General features: G+C 35.3%; 1 protein-coding gene across 3 annotated transcripts in view; it reads right to left on the bottom strand.

Annotated features, from left to right (window-relative positions):
- LOC111050246 (solute carrier family 26 member 6) overlaps positions 1-15283 on the bottom strand; it is a 75699-nt gene that overhangs the window by 5472 nt on the left and 54944 nt on the right. For all 3 annotated transcript variants that reach the window (XM_039441218.1, XM_039441220.1, XM_039441221.1), the window contains 3 exons: positions 13563-13696; positions 8559-8721; positions 6807-6983 (listed from right to left, as the gene is read on the bottom strand). In XM_039441218.1, the coding sequence (XP_039297152.1) occupies positions 6807-6983; positions 8559-8721; positions 13563-13696 (474 nt within the window). The remainder of the gene's footprint in view (positions 1-6806; positions 6984-8558; positions 8722-13562; positions 13697-15283) is intronic.

Here is a 15283-nt window from a genome sequence, read left to right as displayed (position 1 = left end):
CTATTCCAGTGCCTACTCCAGTAGTTGTAGGGCTACAATCTCAGTTAACAGCACCGGAAAGTTTTGACTTCACTTACCCGGCACTAACGGCACTAAGCCGTTCCGGCTTTATGGGCTAGTTGGATCAAACGATTTAAAAGATACAGAATTGTGTCAGAACTGAACCCGATCGCCAGCAAATCAGTACTCTACTGTACACATTAGGCCAGAAAAGTGAGGAACTGTATGAAACATTTGGTCTGGACGAGGAAAATTTATGCTATAAAGATGTGGTAGAGGCGTTTGAAAACTATCTTGGATTGTCAAAAAACATAGTTTATGAAAAAAGCTAAGTTTTTAAAACGTAGACAAGGTGCGGGAGAACCGGTGGATGCCTTTATCAATGATTTGCACAAGCTCGCTGTGAGTTGTGAATTTGATCGACTAAAAGTAGTTTAATCCAAGATTTGATGGTCATAGGTGTCAATGATAATAAGTTGTCATAGTCTCTGCAGAATTACGAGTCTCTAACACTGCAAAAAACTATAACGAGAGCACGACAAGCGGAAAGGGTTTCAATTCAACAGTCTGTGGTCAGGGGAGAGTCTTTCAAGGAAAATATAGGCGTAGTGAAGGCTAAAACTTTTGAAACTGACAAAAATAAATTGTCTGGGGGCAAGAAGTACAATTGCCGAAAATGTGGGACAACACATGGCATACGAGAGTGTCCAGCCTTAAAGGTGAACTGCCACAAATGCAACTCATTAGGCCATTATGCAAAATTCTGTCCTTATAAATCGAAACTAGTGCAGGAAATTGAATCAGATGGCCCTGACAGTTATCTAGGGGAGATAACATTCTTCAAAGACAAGGGATGCCCAAATTTAGCTGTTAGTATCAGTGGCCAACCAGTAAGATTCAAAATGGACTCGGGAGCTGATGTTCCAGTGTTAGGGAAACAGCTTTCTTATAATTTGAAGCTGAAAATCAAGCCTACAGAAAAAGTGCTTTTTGGACCTGGAAAAACAAAATTAGATATAGAGGGATTTAGTACAGTGAACATTAACTACCAGAATATGTGTTTGAAAGCAGATGTTTATATTTTACAATCACAAAATATGCCTCTTCTGAGTAGGAATGCTTCATTGAAACTAGGCCTGATCGCATTCAATGTAAACTTGGTAAACATGAATTGTCTTCAAGCACAGTACCCTGCCGTGTTTGAGAGTATGGGTAAGATGAACTGTCCCTATAAGATTGTCTTAGAGGATGAATCAAGACCTTATGCTGTTATGTCTCCAAGGAGAGTGGCGGTGGCATCACATGAACAGGTGAAAGAAGAATTGAAACGTATGGTAAGTGAAGGTGTAGTAGAACCTATTTCTGAGCCAACAGATTGGTGTGCACCGATTGTAGTTGTAACAAAAAGCAATGGTAAAGTAAGGCTGTGTGTGGACTATACTGAACTGAACAAATATGTCAAGAGGGAGTTGCTTCAAGTTCCTTCTGTAGAAGAGTCCCTGGTCAAACTGGTGGGAGGTGAATACTTCAGAAAATTAGATGCAGCTAACGATTTCTGGGAGATACCACTTGACAATGATTCATACAAGCTCACTACATTCATTACACCTTTTGGAAGATACTTCTTCAAAAGATCACCCTTTGGAATCTGTTCAGGACCCCAAGTATTTCAGTTTCGGGTGAGCCAAATGCCAAATACTAGCCGACCTTCCGGGAGTAGTAAATCAGGTGATATTCTGATGATATTTTGATAGTGAGTAAAACAGAGGAGGAGCAAGGAGCATGACCAACGGCTTAAAATGCTGTTGAAAACATTGTCAGATAATTGTGTTACACTGAACCATAACAAGTGTGAATTTGGCGTAAAAAGTGTGGTGTTCCTTGGCAACATGATCATTGAGAATGGTGTGGATCCAAATAAAACAAAAGCCATCTTCGATATGAAAATTCCAACAAATATTTCAGATGTCCGCCAACTTCTAGGGATGATAAACCACCTGATGAAGATCATCCCTAATCATGCAGACAGAACTCACAGCACCAATTTGGTCCCTTCTAAAAAAAGTTCTGACTGGACTTGGGATGAGCCCCAAGTTAGAGCATTCAAAGAGTTGAAGGACGCTATAGCAAATGGGCCAGTGTTAGCAAACTACAACAGGAATGCAGACACAAGAATAACAGCTGATGCCTCAGGATATGGCTTGGGAGCTGTTATTGAGCAACTTCAGGATGATAAATGACGGTCACTTGCCTTTCCTTCTCAAACAGTAACAAAAACAGAGTCAAGGTATGCACCAATTGAAAAGGTGGCACTCAGCATAACATGGGACTGTGAGAGATTTTCTAGCTACATTCTGGGAAAGAGGTTCCAGCTCCAAACGGATCATACGCCTCTTGTTCAAATAATGGGAACAAAGTCAATCTCAGACCTTTCAGCTCGACTTCAGAGATTCAGATTGCAAATGCAAAATTTTGATTATGAAATTCTCTACAAGCCAGGAAAAGATAATCATAATTTTTCATTAATGAAGAATGCAATGCTAATGAAGCATCAAATGAGGAACGGTTCATACAAAGCATTATACAGGCTCTGCCATGCTCTGACAAGCAACTGGTGAGATAAAGAAAGCCTAATCAGATGACCCAGAAGGCCATAAACTGATAAAATCTATTTCTGAGAATAAATGTAGGAAAATTTCAGCCTTGTGGAAGTTTCGTCATGAATTAGTACTGGAAGATGGTCTGATTGTGAAGGTAAGAAGAATGTTCATACCTAAGGCAATGAGGAAGACAATACTGGAAAGACTACATGAAGATCATTTAGGGATTGTCAAATGCAGGAAACGAGCACAAGAATCTGTCTGGTGGCAAGGCCGCTCAACAGATGTCCAAACCAAAGTAGAAAACTGTGTAGTATGTCTTGAAAATCGGCAGCAGCGAAAGGAGCATCTTGCCTAATGAACCATGGACATACCTTGGAGCAGATATACTAAAGTGCAACCAAAAATGGTACTTAGTCATCCAGGATTATTATTCCAGTTTTTTAATAACTGATCCAGTTGTGGACTCATCTCTGCATCTGTGATAGGAAGAATGAAAAATATATTTGCCAGGCATAGAATTCCCTTGGAAATTAGGACGGATGGAGAAACTCAGTACTTCCATATGCAGCCCCCTTTTCCCACAATACAATGGAGAGGCTGAAAAAGCAGTATCTATCGCTAAGAGAATTCTATTGATATTTCCTGATCCTAACCTGGGTCTGCTGGCTTATAGAACCACAAAGTTAGAATCAGGACATTCACCAGAGGAACTGCTATATGGTCGCAAGCAGAGATCGACCCTGCCTTGCTTGGACAATTCCAAGCCGGTTGAAAAAGAAACAGTTGAAGCATTTCGTAAACGTGACAATGAGATAAAGGCTCGAAGTAAAAAAATGTTGATGATAGAAGAAGTATAAAGAAGCTTCCACCCTTGAAAGTTGAAAACCGAGTCTGAATAAAAGATATGCGCACATATGGGAATGTCAAAAGTGAAGCTGAGCAGCCTCGGTCATATATAATAACCCTTCAAAATGGAACAGAGTTAAGAAGAAATATATGGCATCTCATCCATACTTTTGATACTGCAGAATCAAATGGAGATGAACAACATGCTCAAGATATGCCATGCAACTGCCACCACAGAAAAGACAGTCCCGAAATATAATACCTCCATCAAGATTTCAAACTGTAGTGATTATTAATTGAAATAAACACTCACTTGAGAACACATTCGATTAAGAGTTGTCACTCATATTTTATATTCTTCACAACTTTACAGTAAGCTTTAAAATGTCTTATGTTGAATTAGTAAACATTTTATAGAATAATATCAATCATTATTTAATTCATCAAGAAGTAATTTAACTATAGGTATTTCAATGTCCATGCTTGCCGGCAGTTACTCTTGAATCACTTTCGGAGAAGTGGAATAAACGCCTCTGTGCAATCGAACAAGCGCTTATTTCGAAATCTCTGAATAGGCCGTATCCCAGAGACAGCTGTTTCATTGGCTTCATTGTTGACATATCCTGAGTCCCACTTCAAAAATTCAAATTGTTTTTTCAATGTATTAATTTGTCTCTTCAAATTAAATTCATGATAGCGATTTTTATTTTTTCTTCTTCTATCATTAGAAAAAAATATTTGATATCATCAATTTCAACCCACAACCACTTCTCACAACTGGCTACAAACGCTCACCTACACAATTAAAATACAAGTCTCTTTTATTTAAAATTAACACTTGGCACAGAGACAGTATCTCTTGACAATATATTTTCATTTCATCTCTTTTATTCATTTATTTAATCATTCAGAATTATACAACTTATAGAAAACTTATAGGGGAAGAGATAAATTAGCTTCAATACAGTATAGAAAGCGACTGTGAGAATGCAATAATCTAGCTATGAAGCTGCAATCCCTGTCAAATAAGAATATATTCAGAAAGAATACAGCTTTAATCTTAAAATCCTTTAAACTTCAAATTTTCTCTGATATTAATACCTGGTTTACCCAAGAATGTGATAGATGCAAGTATGGGGACAGTCCGACGTTAGCCAATCATCGCCAAGACCCTCTTCCACACACAGGTTTTGCCTTTGTGGAGAGTTTTCATGAAGTTTTTTAAAATATAATGTTGTATTTTCTGGAGCTACGATATAATAACAACTAGATTTAGTTATAATGATTAATTTTTTAATTCAACTGTAAGTTTTATTTATGATTGTTTGGTTGCAGAAGATGTAACGTTGTTGTATAATATGAATATTTGTACCCTGAAATCATGATAATAAAAACCAATTTGATTTGATTTGAAAAAAGCTTCCTAGCCTCAAAAACTTGTTATATTATGAATTATTCAAGATGGAGGAGTATTTAGTCATAATGTACTATAGCTACACTATTTCTAAGCCATGTTCTTTGTAGGCTACCTGTTTCCTCTGTTTTTATTTTATGATTTATGTATTTTATGTATGTTAATTTTATATAGTTTAGTTTTATGCTCATTACTTTCAAAGCAAGGAACATTCCCGAAATGAAAAAAAAACAATTACCAGACCAATATACAAAAAGGGCAACAAGGCAGACCCAAGTAACTATCGACCAATTTTGCTTATCCAAATAATATGAAAAATAGTAGAATACTGTATGCATGCCCAACTATATGTATTTTTCAAGAGTAATAATCTATTCAGTGACGCAAAGTATGGCGTTAGGTCCAAAAGATCAACAGTGAACGAAGTAGAAAAGGTTGTCTCTGATATTCATAGAGGCTTTCAGAATAAACAACACACCTGTGCAACCCTGTTAGACCTTTGGAAAAATTTTAACACTATCTCAAATGACATCTTAATAATAAAATTAAGACACTATGGTGTACGAGAAAGATCACTATACCTATTTGAATCATATCTACAAAACAGAGCCCAAATTGTATTAGTGAATAATGAAGCCTTTAAGAAAGGTGTCCCTCAAGGTTCAATACTGGGACCTCTACTATTCACAACTTACATAAATGACTTCCCAGATTTTCTTCCTTGTAAACAATTCTTTATGCTGATGGCACAACAATCATCAATGCAGACAAGGCTATACAAACTGTACAAAATAGAAACTCCCAAATATTGCAGAAAGCGTCTCTTTGGTTCCAGGCTAATTTACTGAATTTGAACAAAAAAAAAAACAGAAGAAATAGTATATAATATTTGATCTTAAAACAAGAAACAAAGAAAACAAAACTGCTTGGGATTTATTTGGGTCAAAAATTGACCTGGCACGAACATTTTGAAATACTATACAGGAAATTTGCCCGTACAACCTTTCGGCTTTTCAACCTGAAATACACTATAAGAAATTAATCAAAAAATTTATGTTTCTCCCATATTTTGCTTTTTTCCACTCCCATTCAATGTATGAGAATCTCCTATGGCGGAATGCATATGATGCTGAACAAGTGCTGAAGTGGCAAAAGAAAGCTATTCGATTCATGCTTATCCTCCATCAGATGTAAACAACACTTTATTGAATTAAAATATCATAACAGCCTCAGGACTATACATCCTAAAAGCCAAATTTATATTAAAGAAAATCTCCCGACTCTACTCCACCGACTCTTAGTACAATCACATAATACACGAAACAAGAAAACAATTGATATACCCTACAATAGACTATCCAAGACACAGAATAGCCATCTTCATCTGAGCCTCAACCTTTCCAGTAAATTACACACCAGCTCCCATACTGTCCCTCTAAATATATTCAAAATGGTTTTAGAGACATGGCTGGAAAATAAAGCCTTCTACACAATTGAGTAATTTAGAGATTCGGATATAAGTAAACTGAAATTCACTTAAAACTAAGTAGGCTATCTAAATTTGTTAATAAAGTATAAATATATAAGCATAAATATATAAAGCATGAATATATAAAGAATAAATAATATTAATTTTGACACTAGTAAGTAGCAAGTAGGTTCTTTGTATAGTATTAACAGGTAATTCAGGTTTCATTTCTCTCTCATTTTATATCAGCTACTCATTCTCAAGTTTCATTTCAGCTATTCATCACCTCTCTATTGATCCATCCATGAAATCATCTGAAATAGAAACGTTTGTACTGTATCATCATCACCTGGGCTTAAAATAATTGTGGAGAGTTGCCTTTGTAAATAGATAAATAAATACTGTGAGTATCCTATATCGATATACGAATTGTTAGTGTAGAATGCATTGTTGAATCATATGTTATGTTACTTACGTTTGGAAGTGGCTCAAAGAACGGTCCCACATACAATAGTACCCCTGTTAGAAAGATGCATGAAATGGCACTGGCCAACTGAGTCTTGCCGCCCACCGAGTACTGAATCGAGCTCCTTGATAGCGATGCACAGAACGGAATGCAGCTGAACAATGATGCAAACAAATTTCCACAACCCTGCATCACAAATACAATCACCAATCACTATTTCATCTAAAATCCACAACCATTATAAGCTTATAACTACTAGTATGCAGATAATAAATGAAGGCTTACAATATTACAAAGTTAATCTGGAAATTAATAGGACTGAGTCAATTAGAACAAAATTTATTGAACCAACTTTTTCATTTCTCTGGCACCTTACAAAATAGGCTCTTCCTGCTCGATACAGCACTGCCACTGCCAAAGCGATTTCCCAGCATTCAATTTAATTCAACAAAAACAGAAAAATAATACAAAGTTGTCACAATTAGACAAAAACAAAAATTATTACTCTAAATAGCTATATCAACTATGTTATTCTCATACGGCTAGAGGTGAAGACAACTGGCATAAGTAAAACACTTTTTTGCCATTGAATGCGTCATAAAAGCTATTAGCCAGCTGCTTGGATTCCATCAATTGGCCAAAAATTCTCTCCTCTCATTTCAGGCGAGGAATCATATCTGGTCTGTAGGGCGGCTGAAAAACCTCAAGTTAACCGCCGAAGTCAGGTAGCTTGTTACAAGAAAGAAGATGTAAACATCCATTCAGCTTAAATGTCTTTTCCGACCCGATTAATCTGGATTAACTTTTCGAATCTTTTGAGCACTTCAAAGTAGAATAAGAGATTCACGGTTTGCCCAGGAAGAACAAATTCGTGATGAACGATGTCTTTGATGGCAAATACAATGAATTTATATTTACTCATTTTTTCTTTTTTTGCGGTAACAGAAATCATCGCTATTTTACGCTCGCTAAGCATGCGCAGTACGTTTATTTTGCGCTCGCTACGCAGGTGCAGTAGGCAGCAGGTAGGCTGCATTATTTCAGGATAGTCAAAATGACAAATTTGCTCATAAAATCTGCAATAGCGACAATTACAGGTTTTTAAAAATGAATATCAATAAATTTGGTAATAAAACTAGAAAGATTAATTTGTTTGTTGTTGCCTTTCATCTATCTATCCTTAATAGTAGCAAGGTGTCGTTTCAATGAATCAATAAATCCCGAGCATTGATTGATTAACAAAGAAAATAGAATGTAGCTTTCAATAAAAATTGGAGAATATGCATAGCCATTTGTTATTATTCAATTCAAACTGGGAGCATTCTCTATGAATTGCATCAATGCTTCCCATTCAAACAACGCTGACCGGTTGATGTGAATCTACTATTGTTTTTATTTGAATTTTTGATGACATTTCGGCTTTCACAACTCAACTGCTATATGTGAATACTCTGATTTATCACGTTTAAAATAAATATTTGGCAGATTTAACAGCACGACTTCGGGCAGATAAGTCAGCTATGGAAGACATAAATGTACTGATCCGGACGACGACTATTTAGCCTATTTAACCTATTTAGTAACCTATTTAGCGAGTTATGGCCGGTATAACTTATGATTACATAATTTATATAGCCCATAACTTATGTGGCGAATGAGCAACGTTAATGGCACTAATGACTCCGATAGCGATCGTACATAAGTTATGTGTGGACTCAGCAACCGGGCATAAATGAATAAGATTGAGAACATAATACTTACAGAAGCTAATAGTTCTTGGTTGGCATCAATATCATAATTGTCTCTTTTTGCAAAAATTGAAGCCATTGAAATGTTGACAGAAAATGCAACTAATGCTATTAAAAATCCATCAACAGCCAACTTTGGTAAAAGCCACAGAGGTGGAAGGGTTGGTTCAGGAAAACTGCAAAAAATAATTTCTATTACCATATTTTTATTTTTTTGATTATTTTCATGATGAATTCATGACATAAATAAACTGAATATATTAAATAGAAATCAAGTTATAACAAACTTGTTCTAACAATGTTCTTTTCATAATTATTAGTTGATCATTTGCACTGATCATTTTCCCCACACCCAGACTTGTTGTCTTTGTGGGGAATATTCACTATGTATATTTTGTCTCTGCTGCTGTATTTACTTTTTTTGTGAATAAAGATTATTTGATTTGATTTATTACCTTTGCCTCTATACTATTTTGTGCAGCAAAAACCAGTCAGATTTTAATTACCAAAAGTTTCAAAACAATTAATATACCAGAATGCAACAATGAACAAATAAATTAATTAATATACCAGTAATCAATTACAATATTCCTGGAACTGACAAATGTATTTTTTTCATATTATTGCTCGACCAGCATAAGTATAAACTTGTGCGCTACCCGATATTCATGTCTTAGCTAAAATTATATAAACAGTGGAATAGAAGTCTAAATTGAATTCAAAGAAGTGTCAATTAAATTGGACGAATGATAACAAATTGAATAAAACTAAAAAATGAAGTTTAAATGCGGTGATCAATGACTGATGGTGAGGAAATTTGAGCAATGAGCAATTTGAGCAATGAGGAAATTTTGGCAATTCCTAAATCGAAGTGAATATGTTATTTTATCCATTAATTAATTTGTTTAGTTATGCTGCCAGTGATTTTGTTGGTGATGGAATGGGTTGGTAATTTGTTAATATGTTTTCACTTTTTCTAATATTATAATAGCAATACAAAAATAACTCTCAAAATTATTAAATCACCATTCCAATTTAACTATTAATTACATCAGGCCCTAATGAATGTGAAATTACCTAATGAAATTTGTTTGTAATTTATGATAAAACTTATATATAGTTCTGAGGACAGCAGACCTCTGTTCTCAAAAGGTTAATGAAACAAATGAAAGATTCTCTTGTATTATAATATGAAACCAAAAAATTTCAAAACCTAAAGCATTGAGTTATATTGAATGAATACCAGCAATGTTCAGACAATAAAACTCCCATGTATTAAGTTCCAACAACACGAAACGTTTTATGGAAAAAATCATTTGTTATGTTTCAATTAAATTTCAAAACGGTTTCAACGAATCAAAACCCGATTGTATTCTACATATCCCACATTATTCCTATGAAGAGCATTGTGAGGAGCTCACAATACCGAAACATTAATAATAGTTATGATTCCGTCGGAATAAAAATAAGATCAAATTCCACTCACTTCTTCATTAATGCTGTTTATTTATCGCCGACAATTTCAACAAATGTCTTTCTCAATTATTGTGACCACCTTGAATCACTCAATGGCCTAATCAACGGTAATTTCTTGGTTATCGGAGACTTTAATCTGCCTGAAATCTGCTCAAATGATTATGATCTTTTTGTGGGGACAATTAAGGCAAGAATGCTTCACAATTTTATGTCATTCTATGATCTTGTTTCTCTAAATCCGGTAAAAAATGAACTGGGTAGGACTTTGGACCTGGTCCTTTGTAACTTTCCTGCCAAAGTCTTCCAAAGCGATGATCCTTTGCTTCCTGAAGACGGCCATCACCCGGCATTGGGTGTTGATGCTTCCTATTCTGTTCCGGAGGCAAATGAATCTCCGGGTGATCCATTTGAATCCCGGTATAATTATTCTAAAGGGGATTACTTTCAACTTTATTGTAAGCTGCGAGACTGTTGTTGGGACTCTGTGTTTAGCTGTACTGATGTCGACTCTGCAGTGGACGAGTTCTATAGTCTACTCTACAAATATTTGGATGAGTGTATTCCAAGGATCGTATTGAAGGAAAAAAAAATAAATACCCTCCTTGGTTTACTCCTGATATAATTTCTGATTTGAGGATTAAGAATAGATGTGCACGAAAGAGAAGAGTGTCTCCTTATCATGATAACCTTTTCAAAAGTTTACGAACATCCTTGAAGGCTAGAATATCTAAGTCTCATGAAAACTATTTGACATCGATTCAGTCAGGCTTAGATGGAAGTATGAAAAACTTTTGGAGTTATGTAAATTCCAAAAGAAAAACGTCGTTTGTGGAGTCGACGATGTCGCTGAATGGGGAGTCCTACTGCGGTTCTGCGGTTGTAGATGGGTTCGCGAAATATTTTGAGTCAGTGTATGAGGTTGATACACACGCCGCCCCTGATATGCATGAGAATGAGCTGGAGATGTCTGGGAGCTTGGGATTAGGTGTTGGTATTGATTCTGTCTCCTCTGACGAGATCCTGTCTGCTATTAGAAGCCTTAGATCTGGCTGTTCCGAGGGCCCTGACTTGATACCTACTTTTATTGTGAAGGGTTGTGCAGAGGTACTCCTTAGCCCATTGCAATTCATTTTCAATTTATCGATTAGGACTGGCCAATTCCCTTCTAAATGGAAGGTCGCTAGAATTACTCCTATCTTCATGTCAGGTAAGAGAACTGATATAAGTAATAATAGGCCCATATCAATTTTAAATTGCTTTTCCAAAGTTTTTGAAAGAATTTTGCATGCAGTTATATATAGGCAGGTGAAGGGAGTAATCGCGGACGAGCAACATGGATTTCTGTCAGGCCGTTCTACGGTGACTAATCTAATGGAGTTCAGCAATGAGGTATCCAGAGTTCTTGATGGTGGGGGGCGGGTTGATGTTGTTTATACGGATCTCTCAAAGGCATTCGATTCAATCAATCACAGAATATTAGTTAAAAAACTAAAGTCGATTGGTTTCTGTACAAGCCTGGCAAATCTTGTTGAGAGCTATTTGAATTCAAGAGTGCAGTATGTTAGAGTAATAATTTCAAGTCTAGAACTTTCAACTGTACATCTGGGGTGCCTCAGGGTTCTAACCTTGGACCACTTCTCTTCCTTCTCTTCATTAACGATCTCCCTGCTGTCTTTGATGGTTCATCCTGTCTGATGTATGCAGATGATGTGAAGCTGTACAAAGCGATTTTGAGCCCTGATGACTGCCTTAGCCTTCAAATGGATGTTGATAAACTAAGTGTATGGTGTATGAATAATGGCCTTAGAATAAATATAGCTAAATGCAAAACTTTATCATTTACCCGGCTGGTAGCTTCACACAGATGCATCTATAGTATTGATGGTATACCGTTGGAGGAGGTAGAGTCTTTTAAGGACCTGGGTGTGATTTACAGCTCTAATTTTACATTCAATAAACATATAGTCCTTTTGTGTAGTAGGGCCAATCAGCAGATGGGGTTTATCCTGAGAACATGTTCACCTTTCAATGATGTCTCACCCATAATATTTCTGTATAAATCTCTTGTCCGAAGTATTCTTGAGTATGCGTCTGAAATTTGGAACCCTTATTGTAATGATCAAGTGCTACTTTTGGAGCGTTTACAAAATAAATTTTTAAGGTACATTCACTTCAGGAAATTCAATTTCAATTGTCCGTTTGACTTTCCCTCTGACACTCTGAGAAATATGTTTCAATTGAAATCATTAAAAACAAGACGAGACGTTAAGTCTTTAATTTTCCTTCATAGCTTATTAAATAATAAAATAGATTCCCCATATTTGCTTTCATATGTAAATATTTATATATCTACCATATCACGTCGCTCCACTTTCTCTTTTTTTGTGCCACAGTCCAGAACTGTGAGTCACTATAATTCTCCGGTCAACAGAATTCAAAGACTTTTCAACTGTTTCTCTGGGCAACTGGACATCTTCTGGTTCTCTCGTGAAAAATTTTATAGAATATTAAACAGTCTATTGTGAGATATCCTTTCTCAGTCGTGTTGTCGATTATTTGTTGCTGTATATAGGTGTGCTGTATCTATTGCACTATGTACTCGTACTTCTTACTCATTATGTTGCTTCATTGGCAGGTACCAGTCCTCTGACATTCATTTGTTAGTTTTATCCATTCTTTGTAACATTTTTATTTTAATTTTAGAACCTTTTCATTTCTATATTCCGTTTTATAATTATTTTATTGTATACATCTGTTTTTATCCTTCTCTTGTATTTCTATAGTTTTTTTTTCTTTTAACAATATTGCAATTGTAAGTTACTTTGTTCATTGTTTTTTCATTGTATAATAATCTTGTATTGTTGTATATGTGAAGGAGACACATAAAGGAGACACGTAACCTGTTGTCTCCATAAATAAATAAATACATGAATATTATTAAAATATAGGTATATTCAAGTTTTATGAGACTATATTCACTCCAATGAATCTCTGCTAAGCAGACAGAGAAGTCATTGATTCTTATGGGAGTATTCACAGACATGGGTTGACTGAAAATGCCAACTGCCGACTACCATAAGAACGAATGGTGCATCTTTCTTCCCAGCAGAGAAAGAATAAATTGGAGATCAAATATTGAGGTGAGAATGCGTTACAAAGACATGTATAGCCTCCGAATTGAACTTCAGGTAATAAGAGGCTTGAACCCACTAAAAAAATGTATGGAGAAGTACTCTAAAATATTTAAACCCAATTGCAAATAGTACCACAGGCCGACTCTTCAGAACAGAGGGTGGACTTTCCTCACTCAGTCAACTAATGTGACCAGTTGACCATACTGAGTTGCCCGTACTGGTCAGTAGTCTGGCTGCTGGCTGGGCGTGTGTATTCATTGTCAGAGACCAGTAAAATATTGATGCAGCCTTTCCTTATATCAGATGAATATAATTTCATCAAAATGCAATAACAACTACTGATAGACAATATTTGCGCATCTAGCATCATTATAGTAAGCTTTCGCACCTTGTAATTAATTGCATACCCAGTAGGAATATCGCCAACAACAGTCACTCCATATTTGTTGGGTAGATCCAAAAAAGATGATAATGTGGATCCTCCAATAATCATCAACAATTCCATAGGAACAGGCACAGGACATCTTTTGCTAATAATTGGCTGAAAAAAAATGATGACAAATAATTACTGTATGGAAAGAGAGGAAATTGTTATCGGTATAATTGTTCAATAATGAATTAAAAACACGATATAAAGCATTTTCAACTTTCGATAGCTTTATTCACCCAATACTAAAGTTTCAGTGTTCATGGTATAATTGTCAGTTCAATGTTAAGTTATAACTGTTTCAAACCTAGATGACTGTTAACATGAGTTTCAACTCAATCTACATCTGACAATGGTGTCATGAACATTGAAACTCAAGTTTTGCGAAGATAGAATTATCCCAGGTTTAAATTATCATTAGCGGTTCAAGACCTAAATTGTGTGTGGGGGAAGTTGGCTTGGGTGAAGCGAGTGAAGGTTGAAACATTATGGGCTATTAATATTTTCTTTTACTATTACTCATTTTGATGAAAATACCCTACAACTTATGAGTCTTGAGTCACACGATTTGATAGTCATTGAGCTAAAATTTCCCACTTTCACATTAAAAAACAAACATTCAAACTGCCATCCAGTACTGGGCTAAAAATGCGATCAAACCACAAATATTTTTACCTCTAACATATTATTAAACATCTTAAAAGTTCTAATTACTTTTTTAAATATGAGATAATAAACACCCACTTAAATTGTAGGTTAGATCAGAGAATAGCAGAGACTTTTTCAATTCAAAATCATTCTGTAATGTCGTAATGTAGAGGTTATGATCAAAAATGAAATCATAAAATTTTAAAAATTCAAATAACGAGAATTATTATATGAAAATAGACATCCAAAGTATATTTCAAATTTTATTGCAACATTTAATCAGTGGTGAAGTTTATGCGTGATAATAGCGTGACATAGACCATCAACTTAATCTTTATAATAAGAGAGAGTAGGCCAGCTTGTTGTGTTTGTTCAAAACATGTCAACTTGTGGATTGCATACCGGAAAAACGGTAATGATTTAGATCTCCAAATTTTGCACATAGATTCTAAAAATATCAAAATCGTGCACCTCGAAGCCCAAATTTTAATTTTCTTTCTGGATTTTTTATGATTAATGTTCAAATTCCATTTATGGGAAATTTTATTCAGAATAGCTTACATTGTTGTAAAATGTGTTTGTTTAAAAGTAAGGACGTTAGTACAAGGCATCATAATTTGAACGCAGCCGTGGTCTAGCGATAGAGTACTCGGTTACGGCGCGAGTATGTTCCTCGGTTCGAATCCCGATTCTTCCGTTTTTTTACTTAATTTTTTCCCTCGAAACGTATTATTATAAATTATTTTTTGAAGTAAGTTGTTTTCATTAAGATTGATCATAGATTTTATCAATTAATTATTCTATGTAAAATTTTGCAACCAGTACAAATGAAATGGACATGGGTTTCATGCTGTGTCATTGGAATTTATAAGAAATGCATGAATAGATAGATCATGATAAAATTAGTACCGTAATAATTGATATTCTTCAGTTATAATGTCGGCCTACTATTAGACACAAATTAGGAGTGAAACGAATTTGTAGGTATTTTGTTTGGAATTGGGGAAGCAAAAGGCTGCCTGATTCAAATTGAGGAGGATCTAATCGATACTA

Source organism: Nilaparvata lugens, chromosome X (assembly GCF_014356525.2).
Source record: "Nilaparvata lugens isolate BPH chromosome X, ASM1435652v1, whole genome shotgun sequence".
NCBI lineage: Eukaryota > Metazoa > Arthropoda > Insecta > Hemiptera > Delphacidae > Nilaparvata > Nilaparvata lugens.
Note: the sequence above shows the minus strand (reverse complement) of the source record. Positions and strands in the feature narration are given on the sequence as shown.